General features: G+C 62.7%; 1 protein-coding gene across 2 annotated transcripts in view; it reads left to right on the top strand.

Annotated features, from left to right (window-relative positions):
• The window catches only part of MACROD1 (mono-ADP ribosylhydrolase 1), a 152,356-nt gene extending 137,377 nt beyond the window's left edge, over positions 1 to 14,979 (top strand). The window contains exons 4-11 of one of the 2 annotated variants that reach the window (XM_082659104.1): positions 205 to 234; positions 12,942 to 13,058; positions 13,547 to 13,668; positions 13,792 to 13,822; positions 14,008 to 14,081; positions 14,458 to 14,539; positions 14,627 to 14,663; positions 14,831 to 14,979. In XM_082659104.1, the coding sequence (XP_082515230.1) occupies positions 205 to 234; positions 12,942 to 13,058; positions 13,547 to 13,668; positions 13,792 to 13,822; positions 14,008 to 14,081; positions 14,458 to 14,539; positions 14,627 to 14,631 (461 nt within the window). In that variant the 3' untranslated portion in view covers positions 14,632 to 14,663; positions 14,831 to 14,979. The remainder of the gene's footprint in view (positions 1 to 204; positions 235 to 12,941; positions 13,059 to 13,546; positions 13,669 to 13,791; positions 13,823 to 14,007; positions 14,082 to 14,457; positions 14,540 to 14,626; positions 14,664 to 14,830) is intronic. The other variant, XM_082659105.1, reaches the window with a different exon arrangement.
• Positions 14,980 to 15,014: the final 35 nt, after the last annotated feature.

Raw genomic sequence — 15,014 nt, 5'->3', positions numbered from 1 at the left:
TGGGAGCCTCAGCGGAAGAGGAAGTCCCAGCCCCTTCCGCCTCCTGGTTATCTGCCCCTGCTTCAGTGACCCTGTGCCCAGGGACCCGGGCTGGCCCTCAGGCCTGGCTGGCAGCCCCCCGTCGCCCCCCCCCCCCCCCCCCGCGCAGCTGCATGCCCCACCAGCCTCTCCCCGACTGACCGCCTTCGTCTTTCTCTCTTGCAGCCAACAGCTCCCTGCTCGGAGGCGGCGGCGGTGAGTACACCCTTCCTGCGGCCTGGGGGTTGTCTGGGGGTCTGCTTCTCTCCTCCTGGCCCCTTCACCCGCGGAGCCCAGCTGGCTGCCATGCGCCTTCCCCGCAGCGTTCCCCTCGTCCCCATGGTGCGCCGTTCCCATCTCTCCATCTCTGCCCTTCTTTACCGCCTCCCACCCCATCGGCCTTGCCCGGCCTCGTCCTCACTGTGGATGAAGCCAGGCTGGCAGGCCCGGCTGCTTCGGCACTGGGTGACTGGGGTAGGTCCCCACCCTCTGAGCAGAGGCCTCCTGGTCTGTAACTGGGGGCTGGAGGGCCCCCTGAGGTTTCAAAGGGACTGGGCCTGGGCCTGGGACCGGGTCGTTGTGGGGCCGGGGCACAGGTGTGGTGGGGAAAGCCCAGCCCTGCCCCTGACGCCCACGGGCCCTCGGCCAGCCCTGTGCCCCTTTGGCCTCACCTGCGAGGGCAAAATTAGCATCTCTGCTCTGCCCTGCAGCCTCGCAGGGCAGCTCTGCCGCCGGGACAAGTTCTCATCGAGTCAGGCGGAGCTCTGCCAACGGTTAAGCCCACGAGAGTGCGTGTGTGTTCACTGTTGTCAAAGACTACCAGGAAGCAGGGGTTCCGGCAGGCCAGGTGGGCAGGGCGTTGGAAGTCAGCGTGGGCCCGGCCCCCAGGGACGCAGGGCAAGGTCAGCAGGTGCCAGCAGGAGGGGTGGGGCGACAGTCCCTATGGCCCCAGTGCCCGGCCAGCCCGGCACAGGCTGGCCACACCAGCCGCTCGGCCCCAGCCCCTCACCCCCCGGCTGGCGGGGCTGCCCGCTGTCTGTGCAGGCGGCAGTACGATTGGTGAGCTAGGGTCAGGGGTTAATGCGCCGTCGGATAAATCCCAGGGTGTGCTTACGGCAGTGGTGGCGGGGCCCAGGCCAGGTTTTAAAAGGGGAAAAATAAAAGGGGCCTCGAAGGTCAGGAATAAATAAGAGCGGCGTTAAGAGCTGTTGATGACCGGCCAGCATGCGGGATGGGGGGGGCGCGGGGAGCCTGTTTGTGTTTAGAGATGCTTTCTCTCCCTCCCTCCCTCCCTCCCCTGCTTCTCCTCCAGCTTCCCTGTGGAGGTCACAGCTACCCTGGCGGCCTCACAGAATGAGGTGGATTCACTGGGGACTGGGGGTCTAGGACCCTCTTCTGAGCCAAGTGCCTGGACACATCTGCCGGGCACCAGAGGAGCCTGGTCCCTGCTTCCTCAAGCTCGCAGTGCAGACAGGAGCACCAGCACGACACAGGGTGGTCTGTGCAATAGGGGGGCTGGGGGCGGAGTGAGGAGTACAGGCTCAGTGTCCAGGCTTGGGGACCAGGGAGGCTCCTGCAGGAGGTGGCGCCTGCACTGGGACCCAAGGGATGGGTAGAAGGCAGCTGGTGAAGAGCAGTGGGAAGGGTGTGCTGGGCAGAGGGAACAGCACAGGTGAAGCCTGGAGTGAGGGAGAGCGTGGGGCATTCGGGGAGACTCCGAGGACTGGAGTGGTCGGAGCCCAGGCAGGAGGAGGGGAGACGGGAGAGGACTCAGGGGCCTCAGAGACCACGTGAGGAGCTGGATTTTTAGCCATTCAGTTAGGAAGACAAAGGATCACAGAAAGGTGTGGGACTTGTAAGTCCTAAGTCAGGTCATCACCCTTCTTCTGCTCAAAATTCTGCCTCACCTCCTTCCTACGGCCCACGGGGTCTCCAGGCACCTGTCAGACTGCCTGGCCCTCTCCACTCTGTGTCAGCCACACTGACCTCCCTGCAGTTCCTGGAACAGACCTGGCCCGCTCCTGCCTCAGGGCCTTTGCACTGGCTCTTCCCTCTGCCCTGAATGCTCTTCCGCAGAGAGCCGTGTGGCTGCTCCCTTCACCTCTTACAAGTGTTTACTTGCATGCCATCTACTCGGTGAGGCCCACTCTGACCCCTGGAAATTGCAGCTCCCTGCCCCTGCCCCACCTCCCCAGGCCTCTCACACTGCTCTAGTTTTTATTTTCCTCCAAGCACCTCTCTCCTAATGTGCTATGTAATTTACTTGTTGATTATGTTCATTGTTCATTGTCTGTCTTCCCACTGAGAATGATAGCTCCAGAAGGCATGACTGTATCTCCAGCACTTAGGACTGGGGCTGGTGCATACAGTCGGTGCTCAATAAATGGTTGATAAATGAATGAATGAACTACAGGTAAAGGCAGGGACGGCCTTACATGTCAAGCAAAGAACTTGGTGATGAGGGCAATGGGAGCCACTGAGGTTTCAGGCAGGGCAGGGAGTGGCTCATAGATGGCCTGGTGACCTCACTCTGGGAGGTCAAAGGACAGCTGCTCTGGCCAGATTGAGGGGGGAGGCCCAGTGGCGTCCCTCTAGCTCCCTTTCCTACAGCACTGAGGGTGAGAGGAGGCTGGAGCAGGCCCCAGGCGCAGCCTGACCGACGCAGAGATGGATGGGGTGGGCCAGGACCCAGGAGGAAGTGGGCCCGGAGTCCAGCCTTTTAATGCCAGCTGAGATTTATGGAGCCGCCGCCAGTGCTCACGGGGGCTGTCACTCTGCTAATGTGATTGGAACAAGGCGGAGGTGGCAGGGAGGGGACAGGGGATAGGGAGAGGCTGGGGCTTGTGGGGGCCTGGCGCCCACCTGGGATGGGAATGGAAACAGGCGCCGGGCCCCCGGGATGTCCTCTGCTCTCACATCTGCCACCTGTACCCTCTACCGCCCCCTGGTCCATCCAGCCTTAACGCCCCGACCTGCCAGGAGGGAGGACACAGGCAGGGGCAGCCTGGGACTGGGGGGTCTGGGTCCCCATCTAACTCTGCCCGGACAGACCCTGGTCCTCCCAGGTGCCCTCTTCTCCCAAGTCCAGCCCTGCAGGGGTTCAGGCCTCTACCCACCCCCAACTTCCCACCACCACCCATTTACCTATCCAGCCACCACCCATGCCTGTAACAAGCACTGGTCCCGTTCAGTGCCCTGGCCACTCTGTTGAAAACTCCCCCAGCCAGCGCGGCCCTCCGTGCTGATCCTCTGCCCTGCCCTGTGCCTGTCCCCAGAGCATGGGCGCCCTTTCAACATGTTTGTGTTTCATGTTCATTTTCACTGCCTTTCTCCCCACTAGAACATACTCTCCCCAGGAACAGGGTTCAGGGGATTCCAAGCCCCTAGATCAGCCTTTATGGGGTGGTTAGTTGTACCCCTGTGTGCTGGGTGTGCCCTAGGAGCTGGGGACTAACAGCCTGCCCCGGGGTTCTCATACAGCCCTGTTGGGGAAGGGCAGCTATCAGTTCAGAAAGGAGCTCTTAAAGGGGGGCTGAGGCTGGCCTGCAGGGCTGTGGTGCAGGGAACCACAGTGTTTACAGCAAGTATGTAGGAGTCTTCTGTCACCCTAAACTTCAGTGGGAACCCCCAGGGGCCGCTGGGGCCAAAAGGACTTAACCCAAAGGGTCCAGGGCCCCTGGGCCTGCCTCACTGGGGTTGGGCACCCACCAGGCCCTGAGGCCAAGGTAGGTGGTCTGATAACACAGTGAAGGCCCCCCACTCCCCATTCCTTCCCAGCACTCTTTCTGAGTGTGTGTGTATATGGAGCCGGGGAGGACACCTGTGTCAAACCCTGGGACTCAGGACTTGACCCTGCCCTCAAAGAGATCCATTTTGGTAGAAGTCTTCCCAACAGAGGGGGCATTTGACTTGGGCCCCGAAGACTGCATAGGAGTTCGTCGGGTACAGAGGGATGGAGAGGCCCACCGGGTAGAGAGCCCAGTGTCTGCAGTGGGGAGACCCTCCGGCCTGGGGACGGCCAGGCCCACTCCTGCTCCCGTCTCCTTCCTGGAGAGCCTCTTACTGGCTCGATAAAAAATTCTTGTGAACAAACACTCTCCTATTGTATGGTAGGAAGGGAGGCGGGCCCTAAATCAGGATGGGAATCGACAGGGCCCTGACGCGTGTCTCTCCTGTTTATGGGGACTGAAATGTTTACTCGGCGATAAGGAGCCAGCCTTCTGGTAGAGATTTGTGCACTCTTTTTCAATTACCCCTCGTCTTTCTCTGCCACTTTCGCACTAAAGGGATAATAAATGTATCAGAGCGTTTCAATTATTCATCTAAATCATGACTGCGCCTGCCACGGCCAAGCTTTAGTGACAGATTAATTCAGGGCCGCCTTCCTCTGCTTGCAGCGGCCATCTCTGCTCCCGCCTGGCCAGAGCCCCGAGGGCCAGCCCGAGGGGTGGGCGGCTGGGGTCAGGCAGGTCCATGGCAGGGGCAGGGCAAGATGGAGCCCCGTCCACGCACCCGGAGGTCAGCGGGCCCGCCCAAATCTGCAGGCCTGTGAGGGCGCAGCCACCCCGCCCTCCTGCTGAGCGGCTCTGCACGCCCTCCTCCCTGTGCCCACACTGCAAGGCCTTGTGTGTGTCCCTTACACTGCAGGGTCCCAGGCATCTCACACCAGGGGGAAGCCAGAGGTGGCTCGCTCCCGGGATAGCCCTCTCCTGGCACAGGGCCTTTGCACATGTTGTGCCCGCCCACCACACCTTCCCACCTAGTTATCTCCATGTCAGGGCAGCCCCTCCCACCAGCAGCCCCCCAACATACACACACACACACACACACACACGCACGCACGCACGCACACACACTGTTCTATTTACTGAGGGGCCTGCCACGTTCCTGGCACTGTCCTCAGTGCTGGGACACAGCAGGCACTGGGACACAGCAGACACTGCCCCTCTTGGGCCAGTATTCTGTCACCCTTGAAAATCAGACTCTTGTTTGTGTGATTAAGTACCAACTGCTCCCCATCAGGCTCCCCCACTAAGGGGCATGCACAGGGCGTCTGTCTGTCACCTCCTGGAAAAGAGTAGGTGCTCAGTGGGGACCTGTTGGTGGCCCGGCCATGCCCAGGGGCGCCTCCCCCCAGCGCAGGTATCTGTGTGCACTCCTCCCCCACCCACCATGCAGGCACATGGCTCAGGCAGAACCTGCCCCCCGGGGCCCAGCCTCTCCTCTCTCCACACAGGGACCCACGAGTCCGGGGGGGGCACCCTCTTTCCTCTCTCTGTCTCCGTCTGAGTCTCCCTCGCCCCCACTCGGTCTGTCTCTTGCCATCTCACTCTCGCTCCATCTCTGTCTCGCTCCTCCACACGGCTCCTCTGGCACGTGCACTCTCTCCACCTCTCGCTCTCTCCTGCTCACTCACCCTCAGGATTCAGGCCTCCACTTCTGCCCAGCTCACTTGCCATCCCGCGCACCTCCACCTGGCACTGTCTCCATCGCCCAGCGCCGCTGATCTGTGATTGCTTCCCGGCTCTGCCCCGATTAGCTGGCGCCTAGCACAGCAGGCAGACAGGGGGCCCCCGTGGCCCTCTCCAGGGCAGGCTGTGTGGGCCTGACCAGCCAGTCCTGAGCACGGCTCCGTGCCAGGCTGCGGCGGGTGGGTGCATGGGGCAGGTGTGGCCAGAAGTTGTCTGGGGCAGGGGGCCGTGCCGCGGCAGAGAGGGGAAGGGCATTCCTGGACAAGGGCACAGCAAAGGGCCCCAGGGGCCGTCTCAGACCACGCTCCTGCCCCACTGGCCCCTTCCCACTGCGATGGTTCCTGCGGATGCAGCCCTGCCCTCCCACCTCTCCCCCTGTTGCCCTGCTGAGCCCTCTGCCTGGACCCCTCCTCCCCTGACCTCCCCAAAGCCTTTCTTCTCATCACTCAGGGCTTTGCTCAGATGCCACCTCAGAGGCACCTCCCCAACCCTGAACCGCACCCATGCCTGCCCAGCTCCCTTCCCTCTCCTCTTGCTCTGGAGTGTGTTTCCTTCTGCTGTTTCACCGCGGTGATATTAGAGCCGCACTTCGCCTCCCTCACCCAGGGCCTGGCGCCTGGCGGGTCCACCTCCCCACTGCCCAATGCCTGTGTCGAGGATGGTGGGGGAGGCATGCGGAGGCCGGATGTCATCTAAGGCGGAGGCTGGAGGGAGCCCCAGCCTTGCTCAGCGTTGATGATTTTATTTCGTGGACTTGTGGGAGCCGTGGGAGGTTTCATGAGCAGGGGAGTGACATGGTCCCCCAAGTAAAGGCCCCAGCTGAGGAGAAGGATAAGGTGCTAACAGCTGCCAGGCGTGTGGAGTGCTCCCTGCCTGGTTGCCAGGGCCTTGCTGGGCTCTCCCTGCGGAATCTCACCCCCGTCACAGCACTATGGGACGCACGTACCGTTAGCATCTCCATTTTGCAGATGAGGAAACTGAGGCACCGAGTCCCTTGGGCTGAACCGTGCTCCCCTCCCCCACCCCTCAGCCAGCCCTCCCTGGGTGGGAGAGAGAAGGGCGGGGACTCCAGCTTCGGCGCTGGGGCCTGTGCCCCGCCCCCAGCGGGCAAGATGCCTCCAGGCCCCTGCCGGCGGCTGCCAGGGGGATTTTTAATAACGGGAGTGATTTTTGCATGATGAATGAGGCGCTGCCGTTGTGTCCATAATGAAGCCCTAATGTTTGGAAATCCCCATTTAAGGAGCTGATCTCACCCCATAATGAATTGCAGATCACATGGCGGAACTGTCGTTCATCCATCTTCTCCCCGGGGCACCCACCCGCCTTGGCCCCTTGAGGGCGGGTCCTGGCAAGGGTGGGCTCTGCATCCTGCCCCCCACAGTGGGCTGAGCCCAAGGCTAGCACAGAGCGGGGGCTGGCACGGGTTTGCTGACTGAATGAGTGACCAGGAGCGTGTAGGCAGAGGCCGAGGCAGTTCTGGCAATGGGGTATCATGTGGGGCTGAGGATCCCAAGTCTTGGCCTGGGCCTGGGAGGAAGATGGAGGCCAGAGATGAAGAGGGTAGGAAGGGCCAGAGAGAAGGGGGCCCGAGGCCCTGGGCTGGGCCACTTGGCCAGGCTTTGTGGCTGGGCCTGCCCCCTGCAGGTTAGGGGCCTGGGGGTGCAGCGGCTCAGGCTTCTGCCCTCTTTCAGCCCTGGCATTCGGCGTTTGTGCAGGTGGCTGGGATGGGCGGCAGCTGCTGGCTGCACCAGTGTGGCTGGAGAGGGAGGGCTCTCAGGCCGGGTGCCCAGCCCCTGGGGCCTGCGGGGTGAGACGTCTCAGCGGGAGGTGGTCCCGAGGGCCCAGACCCAGGTGCCTTCCCAGGCTCGAGAGGTGCACCCCTCCCCTGGCCCCGTGGGCCTCAAGCTCACCCCTCTACCTCCCCAGCCCTCTCTGCCAGGGCTTCCTGGGTGACATTTCCACCTGGCAGTGTGTCCCATCCCAAGAGCATGAGGGACAGAGGAGTCTTCTGCCTGCGGAGTCCATGGCTGTGCCTCGGTCTCCCCATCTGTAAAATGGGGCGACATGTGATAACGTGCAGGGCCCTTTGGTACCGTCTCGCACTGAACGCTTACACCAAATGCAGAGGGAGGTGCTGTTACTGAGCTTGTACAGATGAAACTGAGGTGCAGGGAGGTGAAGTGACCCGGCGGAGGGGTGGGAGAGCTGGGGGGAGGGGGCCTTGGGTCTCTCGGGGCCAGGTCTGCTCTGCTACCAGGAGCCGTGGCCCACCCAGCCCCGGTGAGCTCCTTTCAGAGGCTCTGAGACTTGGCACCCTGGGAGGGCGCTGCCCAGGCCCATCCTCTCCCTCCGCTGCCCTGGGGACCCACAGGAGTCCGCAGGGCAGGGCTGGGGCTGCCCAGGCAAGGCCTCACAACCCCCACCTGGCTGAGAGTGGCTTTGCCTCCACGAGCTTTTGTCCCTGTTCCTGTGAGATGGAGGCTGGGGAAGCGATTCTGAGCCTCTGCTCTCCTGTAACTGTGAGATCCTGGGCGAGTTGCTTAATCATTCTGGCCTTTAGTCCCCCACTGGCCCCCCGCCCGGCCACCTCTCAGCAAACCTCAGTCCTCCCCACAAACTTTCTGAGGCCAGTTCTGAGGCTCAGAGAGGTTAAGTGACTGGCCCAAAGCTACTAGCAAGCTTGTGGGCAGGATTTCTGGAAAGAGAAATCCCAGAAGGGGGCGAGCGGCGGGGGGGCCAGACCCACAGGACAGTGGAGGGGAATGGGGGGGAGTTGAAGGGGTAGGCCCAGGGCCAGCCAGGGTCTCCTGCCCTCTGTCAGGGGCACAGCTGCCCTCCTCTTCCCCAGGCCACAGGCCTCCTTGTATTCCTGTAAATAATTAATTAGCCCCTGCTTGCTTGTTTGTTTAGCATGAGGAATGCTCCCCCTCTGAGATGCATTCATTGCTGAATAAATTTAAATATCTAATCTTCCCTTCATGAATATTACAGCACTCTAAATAGCGGTCAGAATACCCTAAACGCCTTGGCAAGTGGCCCCCACGGGAGCCTGTCTGCTTCACCTCCACAGCTCCGAGGAGGGCCCAGCTCCAGGCCCTGCCCTCTCCCAGCGCCCTCCCGGCCCTGGACTCGCGAGGCAGGGGCTGAGTCTGTGTTGATGCTCCTGAAGGCTCAGTGCAGGGCTGTGGAGGCCACACCGATGGCAGGAGGCTGGGGTGGGCTTCCAAGCAGGGGCGGCTGGCTTCTCTGGGGGACGTGCCTGGAACATCTGTTCCAGTCAGGGCTGGAACAGAGAGAGGGCAGACAGGGCCCCCAGACAGAAGAGATCAGGGAGGCAGGAGGACGGGGAGAGCAGGTCTCCCAAGGCAGCCTTGCTGGATCGGATGGAGACAGTTAGTGGTCAGCCTGTGGGTGCAGCTGAACGGTCGTGCAAGAGGAGGGTCCCAGACCAAAGGTCCCCAAAGCAGTCCCTCTGTCGGGAGGGGGATATGTAGATGTGGGGAGGGGACAGGAGCCAGGCTGCAGGGGCCAGCAGTGAGGAGACAGCAGCCGTAGACAAAACGTCTTCCCAAAGCGTTTGGGTGAGGAGGGCAAACAGTAGACAGACAGCCAGGGTGGGAGGGAGGCTCAGGATGGGAACGGAGAGACAGGTCCTTTCATGGTCCTGGAGGAAGTAGAGCAGTCCAGCTGTGTCACCTTGGGCAAGTCTCTCACCCTCTCTGTGCCTCAATTTCTTCTTCTCTAAAGCAAGAATAATAATAGCACAGCCAGGCTGTGAGGCCCAAATAAGACGGTGGATGTACATGGCTCAGGGCCTTGCTCACCAAGAAACTGTCGAGGGACTTCCCTGGTGGCGCAGTGGTTAAGAATCCGCCTGCCAGTGCAGGGGAAATGGGTTCAAACCCTGGTCCGGGAAGATCCCACATGCCACGGAGCAACTAAGCCCGTGTGCCACAACTACTGAGCCTGCGCTCTAGAGCCCGTGAGCCACAACTACTGAGCCCGAGGGCCACAACTACTGAAGGCCACGGGCCTAGAGCCCATGCTCTGCAACGAGAAGCCACCCAATGAGAAGCCCGTGAACCGCAACGAAGAGTAGCCCCCACTCGCTGCAACTAGAGATAAAAGCCCGCGTGCAGCAACAAAGACCCAAGGCAGACAAAGATAAAAATAAGTAAATTTTAAAAAAATTTATTAAAAAAAAAAAAAGGGCTTCCCTGGTGGCGCAGTGGTTGAGAGTCCGCCTGCCAATGCAGGGGACGCGGGTTCGTGCCCCGGTCTGGGAAGATCCCACGTGCCGCGGAGCGGCTGGGCCCGTGAGCCATGGCCGCTGAGCCTGCGCATCCGGAGCCTGTGCTCCGCAACGGGAGAGGCCACAACAGTGAGAGGCCTGCGTACCGCAAAAAAAAAAAAAAAAAAAAAAAAAAAGAAGCTGTTGAGGCTGAAATTAAGGAGCCAGACCTAGGACCTTAAAGGTGGAAGAGCGAGGCAGAGGCTGAGGAGGGAGGCAGAGTGGCCTTAGGGCCATCGTCCAGGAGAGGAAGGGTTCAGCCCTGACCTTAGTGGAGGGACATCTGAGGAAGCCCCTACCACCCATGTGGGCTCAGTCTCCCCAGGAGAGACCTCAGGTTTTCTGCTGACTCGGAGTGAGGTGGGGGTCAGGTTGGAGCTTTGAGGGATTTGGGGTTTGTTTTTTAAACTGTTTTTGGAGTATAGTTGCTTTAGAGGGTTTTTGGATGTGGCTGACCAGGGAGGGGACCGAGGGTTAATTGGTATGAACTGGGGCACCCCCTAACCAGGCAGACCCAAGGGCCAGCTGCCCCAGGGTCAGGTGGGGAGTGGGGAGGAAGGACATTGTCTTTGGATGGGACCCCAGGAAGCCTCCTCCTTCTGGTCTCCAGGGCTCAGCTTAGCCCAAGGAAGAGCTGGGAGCGGGCCTGGGGGTCAGAGCCAGGGGAGGTACAGGTCATGGTGGGAGACATGGGAAGGGGCAGCCCTTTGGGCTGGGGGCCTCCTCTGGCACTCAGGGATGGGAGAGCCACAGGCTGCTGTGTGGACAGGGAGTGGGGGCAGGAGGGGGCCTGGCTGCTGAAACCCTGAGTGCCAGGGCTAGTCTGGGCGCTGGCTTCTTGGGGGAAGGGTGAGCAGGGGTGGAACCCCGGGCCTGTCCCTCAGCTCTGCGTTGGGAGAACTGCTCCCTGGGCACCTGCACATGGCCCCGGCCCTGTTCTGTATGCTGCTCGGGGGACTCCAGCCCGGGGGCTCTGTCAGCGCCAATTCCTCCCTCCTCCTACCCCCTCATGCCCCCAGGTCAGCCCCAAAGGCTTGGCTGCAGGCCTGTCCGCTTCTGCAGGAAACAATAAGTCCCTCAAACACAGATCTCGCTGAGCGCCACTTTCACACGGCCCCCACAGTGGGCCAAGGTTGCCTGCAGGGTGGACAGCACGGGGAGATGGCAGGCAACCAGGTGGGAAGTGGATGAGACCACTGGGGCAGGGCTGGGAGGTCCCCAGGTGAGCCGGCTCCGGCAGGTCCCTGTGCTAACCCCGTACGCCCTGGACGCTACTTCCCACCCTGCTCCCTGGTATACACGTTGGGCACCTGCCCATACAGTCTCACTGACCTAGTAATAGCCAACACTGGCGTCGCCTTCACTCATGCCTTAAGCACGTTACAGGAATTAACTTAATCCTTCCAATACTCCTATGAGGTGGGTACTACTATTATCCCATTTTACAGATGGGGCAGTCGAGGTCCAGAGAGGTTAAGTGCCCTGGGTCACACAAATGTGACTGGCAGAGCTGGCATCTGAACCCAGGCTGCGCAGCTCCACAGCCCCTGCTGTGGCACACCGTGCTGGGTGGGTCGCCTGGCACCCCCACCCGGGACAGACACACTGCACGTGGACGCTGTACACCCACTGTGCCACACCTTGGACACACAGCCCAGGGCCCCACTCTCTGCCCCCTCCCATTGGGTGCCGCAATCCTCATGTCTGCCCAAGAGGAGGAGGCGGGGGACCCAGTCCCAGATTCCCTCCCCGGGTTCCCCCCAACTCCTCTACCCCACCTGCCCACCCCCACGCCTGGGGCGCTCTGGGAAATCGCCTGGTGCCATCCCTGAGTGAAGTCGCAAAATTAGGTTTAATTGGCCTCACAGCGCATAAAAGAAAACAGAAGAAAAGGGGGTGGTCCAGTTGGTGTCCCTGGTCCTGTGCCAAGATGTTGAGGGTGGGGCTGTGATGAAGGAGCTAGGGCCTCAGTTTGCGCATCTGTAAAATGAGGAAATGATAGTCCTTTCCTGCTGCAGAGCATTGAGCTCCGTGTCCAAGAAGCCCCTGACACAGGCCTAGGGTGCAATCGGAGCTGGGGACCTGCCAGAGGTGGGTCATGTTCTCCTGGCCAGGTTGTTAACGCCTCCCCTGAGGCCGGGGTGTGGGGGGTGCGGGGGGCGGCGCGGTCACTGTGCCTAATTATCAGATGAGGCAGTGGACGATCTGGGAGCGGGGAAAGGGCTTAACAAGGTGCGGCGGGGCCAATGAGGGACAAGGCCAAACCCCGCCTGTCCCTCGGCGCCGCGGGAGGGAGCGAGGTCGGACAGGAGAAGAGTCTCTTAGGCCTGCGCCCAAGTTGTTTATTGGGGTCCAGGTCCCCAAGGTCGCTAGCGAAGCCCCAGAGCCGCCCTCGGATAAACAAGCCCAGGCCCGGCCCCAATTAAGCCGGATGCACTAACGAGGCGGCTCGTTAACGAGCTGGGGTGCACTCCCGGAGACATCTGCGCGGCCCGGATCACCTTCCCCGCGTGGCGCAGGAAAGGAGCTGGAAGACCTAGCTCAAGGCCGGGATCGGATCTGCCTCTTATAACTAGGTGGCCTCAGTTTCCGCGTCTGTAAAGTGGGTCTTAGAGTTTGTAAAGTAGGTCCGAGGGGCCTCGCCTTGAGAGGTCGCCCTTGGGACTCTGGGCTCCTGGCGCGGAGGCGGCGACTGGTAGCGGGCCCCGCGGCGCGTCCGGGCCGGAGCCGGGAAGGCGGACTTACCCCTAGCCCGGCTCGGGCTGCCGTTCCTGCCGTCCCGGACCCTGCCTCTCGGAGCCACCTCGGCCCGGAGAGACCCCAACCCCTCCCGCGTCCCTGCCAAGAGCCCAGGAAAGAGCAGGGCGGGCCGGGCGCGCCCCCTGCCGGCCGGTCTGCGCCGGCTCCCGCCGGGGCCCGCTTTGGCCCCTGTCTCCGCCTCGATTTCCCTAGACGTGAAACAAGTGTGGACCAGGGGTGGGGGTAGGGGGTGGAGGGGTGAGGGAGCGTCTGGAGGCCGCGGGAGAAAGGCGAGGTGCCCTGCGAGTCCCAGCACAGCCAGGGGATCGGGAGTATTCGGTCTGTGGGCCTCGGCCTTCTCTGTAAAACGGGCTCAGGCGTGCGGCGGGGAACCCCAAGGCTCACTGCCCCGTCCCCTGCAGTGGACGGCTGCATCCACCGGGCCGCCGGACCCCTCCTCACCGACGAGTGCAGGACCCTTCAGAGCTGCGAGACCGGCAAGGCCAAGATCACCTGCGGCTACCGGCTGCCGGCCAAGTGTGAGTCCCCGACACCCCCACCCCGGTGGGGCGCAGACTGGGCGCCTGTGTGAGTGCTGTAACTGGGGGTTAGGGGTGCACGCTCCACAGAATTGCTGGAGGCCTCCTCGGGGCACTTCTGAAGTGCCAGGATCTGGCCCCTCCTCGCCTTCCCCAGGAAGCCGGTGGCGGGAGGGGATGCGTGGAGGCTGGGGAGGGGCCAGGACTTGGAGGGTAAGAGCTAAGGAGGCAACGCCCCATTGCCTCAGCCGGCTGCCTACAGATGTGGGGAGGGGCTCAGCGTGGGCCTGCCTGTGTCTGTGGAAGCGTGAACTGAGGCTCGAGGGTACACCTGTGTGCCGACCTGGGTGGGGCCCTTCCCCGGGGAGCCTCAGAACTTGGGGAGGAGGGGGCTTGTTTCCTGTCCGCTCCAGGGCCCAGGCCGGCAGGAGGGAAAGCCGAGGACCGCACGGAGCCCCCGGCCGGTCTGATCCCGTCGCCTCCCACAGATGTCATCCACACGGTGGGACCCATCGCCCACGGAGAGCCCAGCGCCAGCCAGGCTGCCGAGCTCCGCAGCTGCTACCTGAGCAGCCTCGACCTGCTGCTGGAGCACCGGCTCCGCTCGGTGGTGAGGGGCGCCAGGAGGCGGGGGCGGGGGCGACGTGAAGCCGGGGGCGGGGCACGGCCTGGCGGGAGGCGGAGCGGAGAGTGACGCGGTCCCCAATCTCTTCTCACCCCCCCCCCACCCTAGGCGTTCCCCTGTATCTCCACAGGAGTGTTTGGTGAGTGGGGTCTAGAGGAGGAAGGGCGTAGGTGGGCAGCGGGTAGGCCCAGACGCAGGGAGGGGCCCGGGAGGGCGGGGCAGGGGGAGGGGCCCGGTACGGCGGTGGGTGGGAGCCGAGGCGAAGCGGCGAGGGACGGGTGGGAGCCTGGCACTCACTCCCGCCCCACCGGGCCCGGTCCGCAGGCTACCCCAACGAGGCGGCGGCCGAGGTAGTGCTGACCACGTTGCGCGAGTGGCTAGAGCAGCACAAGGACAAGGTGAGCCCTGGGCCCAGCCAAGAGGACCAGACGGGGGTGGGTGGAGGGGCGCAGCCCGGCCCCGCTGACCAGCCCCACCAGCTACGTACAGAGTGCTGGGCACATGGGGTTCAGGCCTTGCCACTGCTCTCTGCGTCCCCTCTCCTTTCCTCGGGGCTGTTTCCTCCCCGGCAACCAGGGCGCAGGGTAGTGCGAGAAGGCAATAGCACACCACACCATGAGCCCCTTCTGCAGCCTGAGCTCTAAACTCAGGTCGAAGAGCGCCCGAAGGGCGAGGCAGGTGCAAACCTGCTGGGACGGGGCGGTGTTAAGACCGGGGAGCCGGGGAGCCGGGGTGTGGGTGGTTTCCGCCCAGGCTGAACAGGCCCTGGCGCAGGTGGACCGGCTCATCATATGCGTGTTCCTGGAGAAGGACGAAAACATCTACCGGCAACGCTTCCCCCACTACTTCCCTGTCGGTACGTACCCCGTGGTGCGCGCCCCGGCCAGCCCCTGCCCCGCCCACATCCACCCCGGGCGGGCTCTCACTGTCCTCTGCCTTCCAGCGTGATGGCAGCCCGCCGCCTACCCTGACCAGGACTGGTAAGCAGGGCCTGGCCCTCCGTGTGGCTGCCCACTAACGTGCCCACTAACACACCCGCTCACCCCGCGCTCCACTCACCCCCACGCAGGGAAGCCAGGGAGGCAAGCCTGGGAAGCTAGGGGAGGCCCACAGCCCACATGCTCTGACCTACTGGCTTTGCCCACAGACTCGTCTGGGCCTACCGGACCGCGCTCCCAGCTCTAAGAAGTCGCGGAAGCCTGCAGCAGGGCCTGGCTTGGCCACCCTATTCTTTCCCTCCGCCCCCTGCCCCCTCAGCAGCCTCTATTCTAATAAAGACCACTACTGTTGCAGCTCCTACTGTCCCAGCCCTGGCTGGGGGCGGGTGAGGG

The sequence above is a fragment of the Grampus griseus genome (genome assembly GCF_964374135.1).
Source record: "Grampus griseus genome assembly, chromosome: 8".
Lineage (NCBI taxonomy): Eukaryota > Metazoa > Chordata > Mammalia > Artiodactyla > Delphinidae > Grampus > Grampus griseus.
Note: the sequence above shows the minus strand (reverse complement) of the source record. Positions and strands in the feature narration are given on the sequence as shown.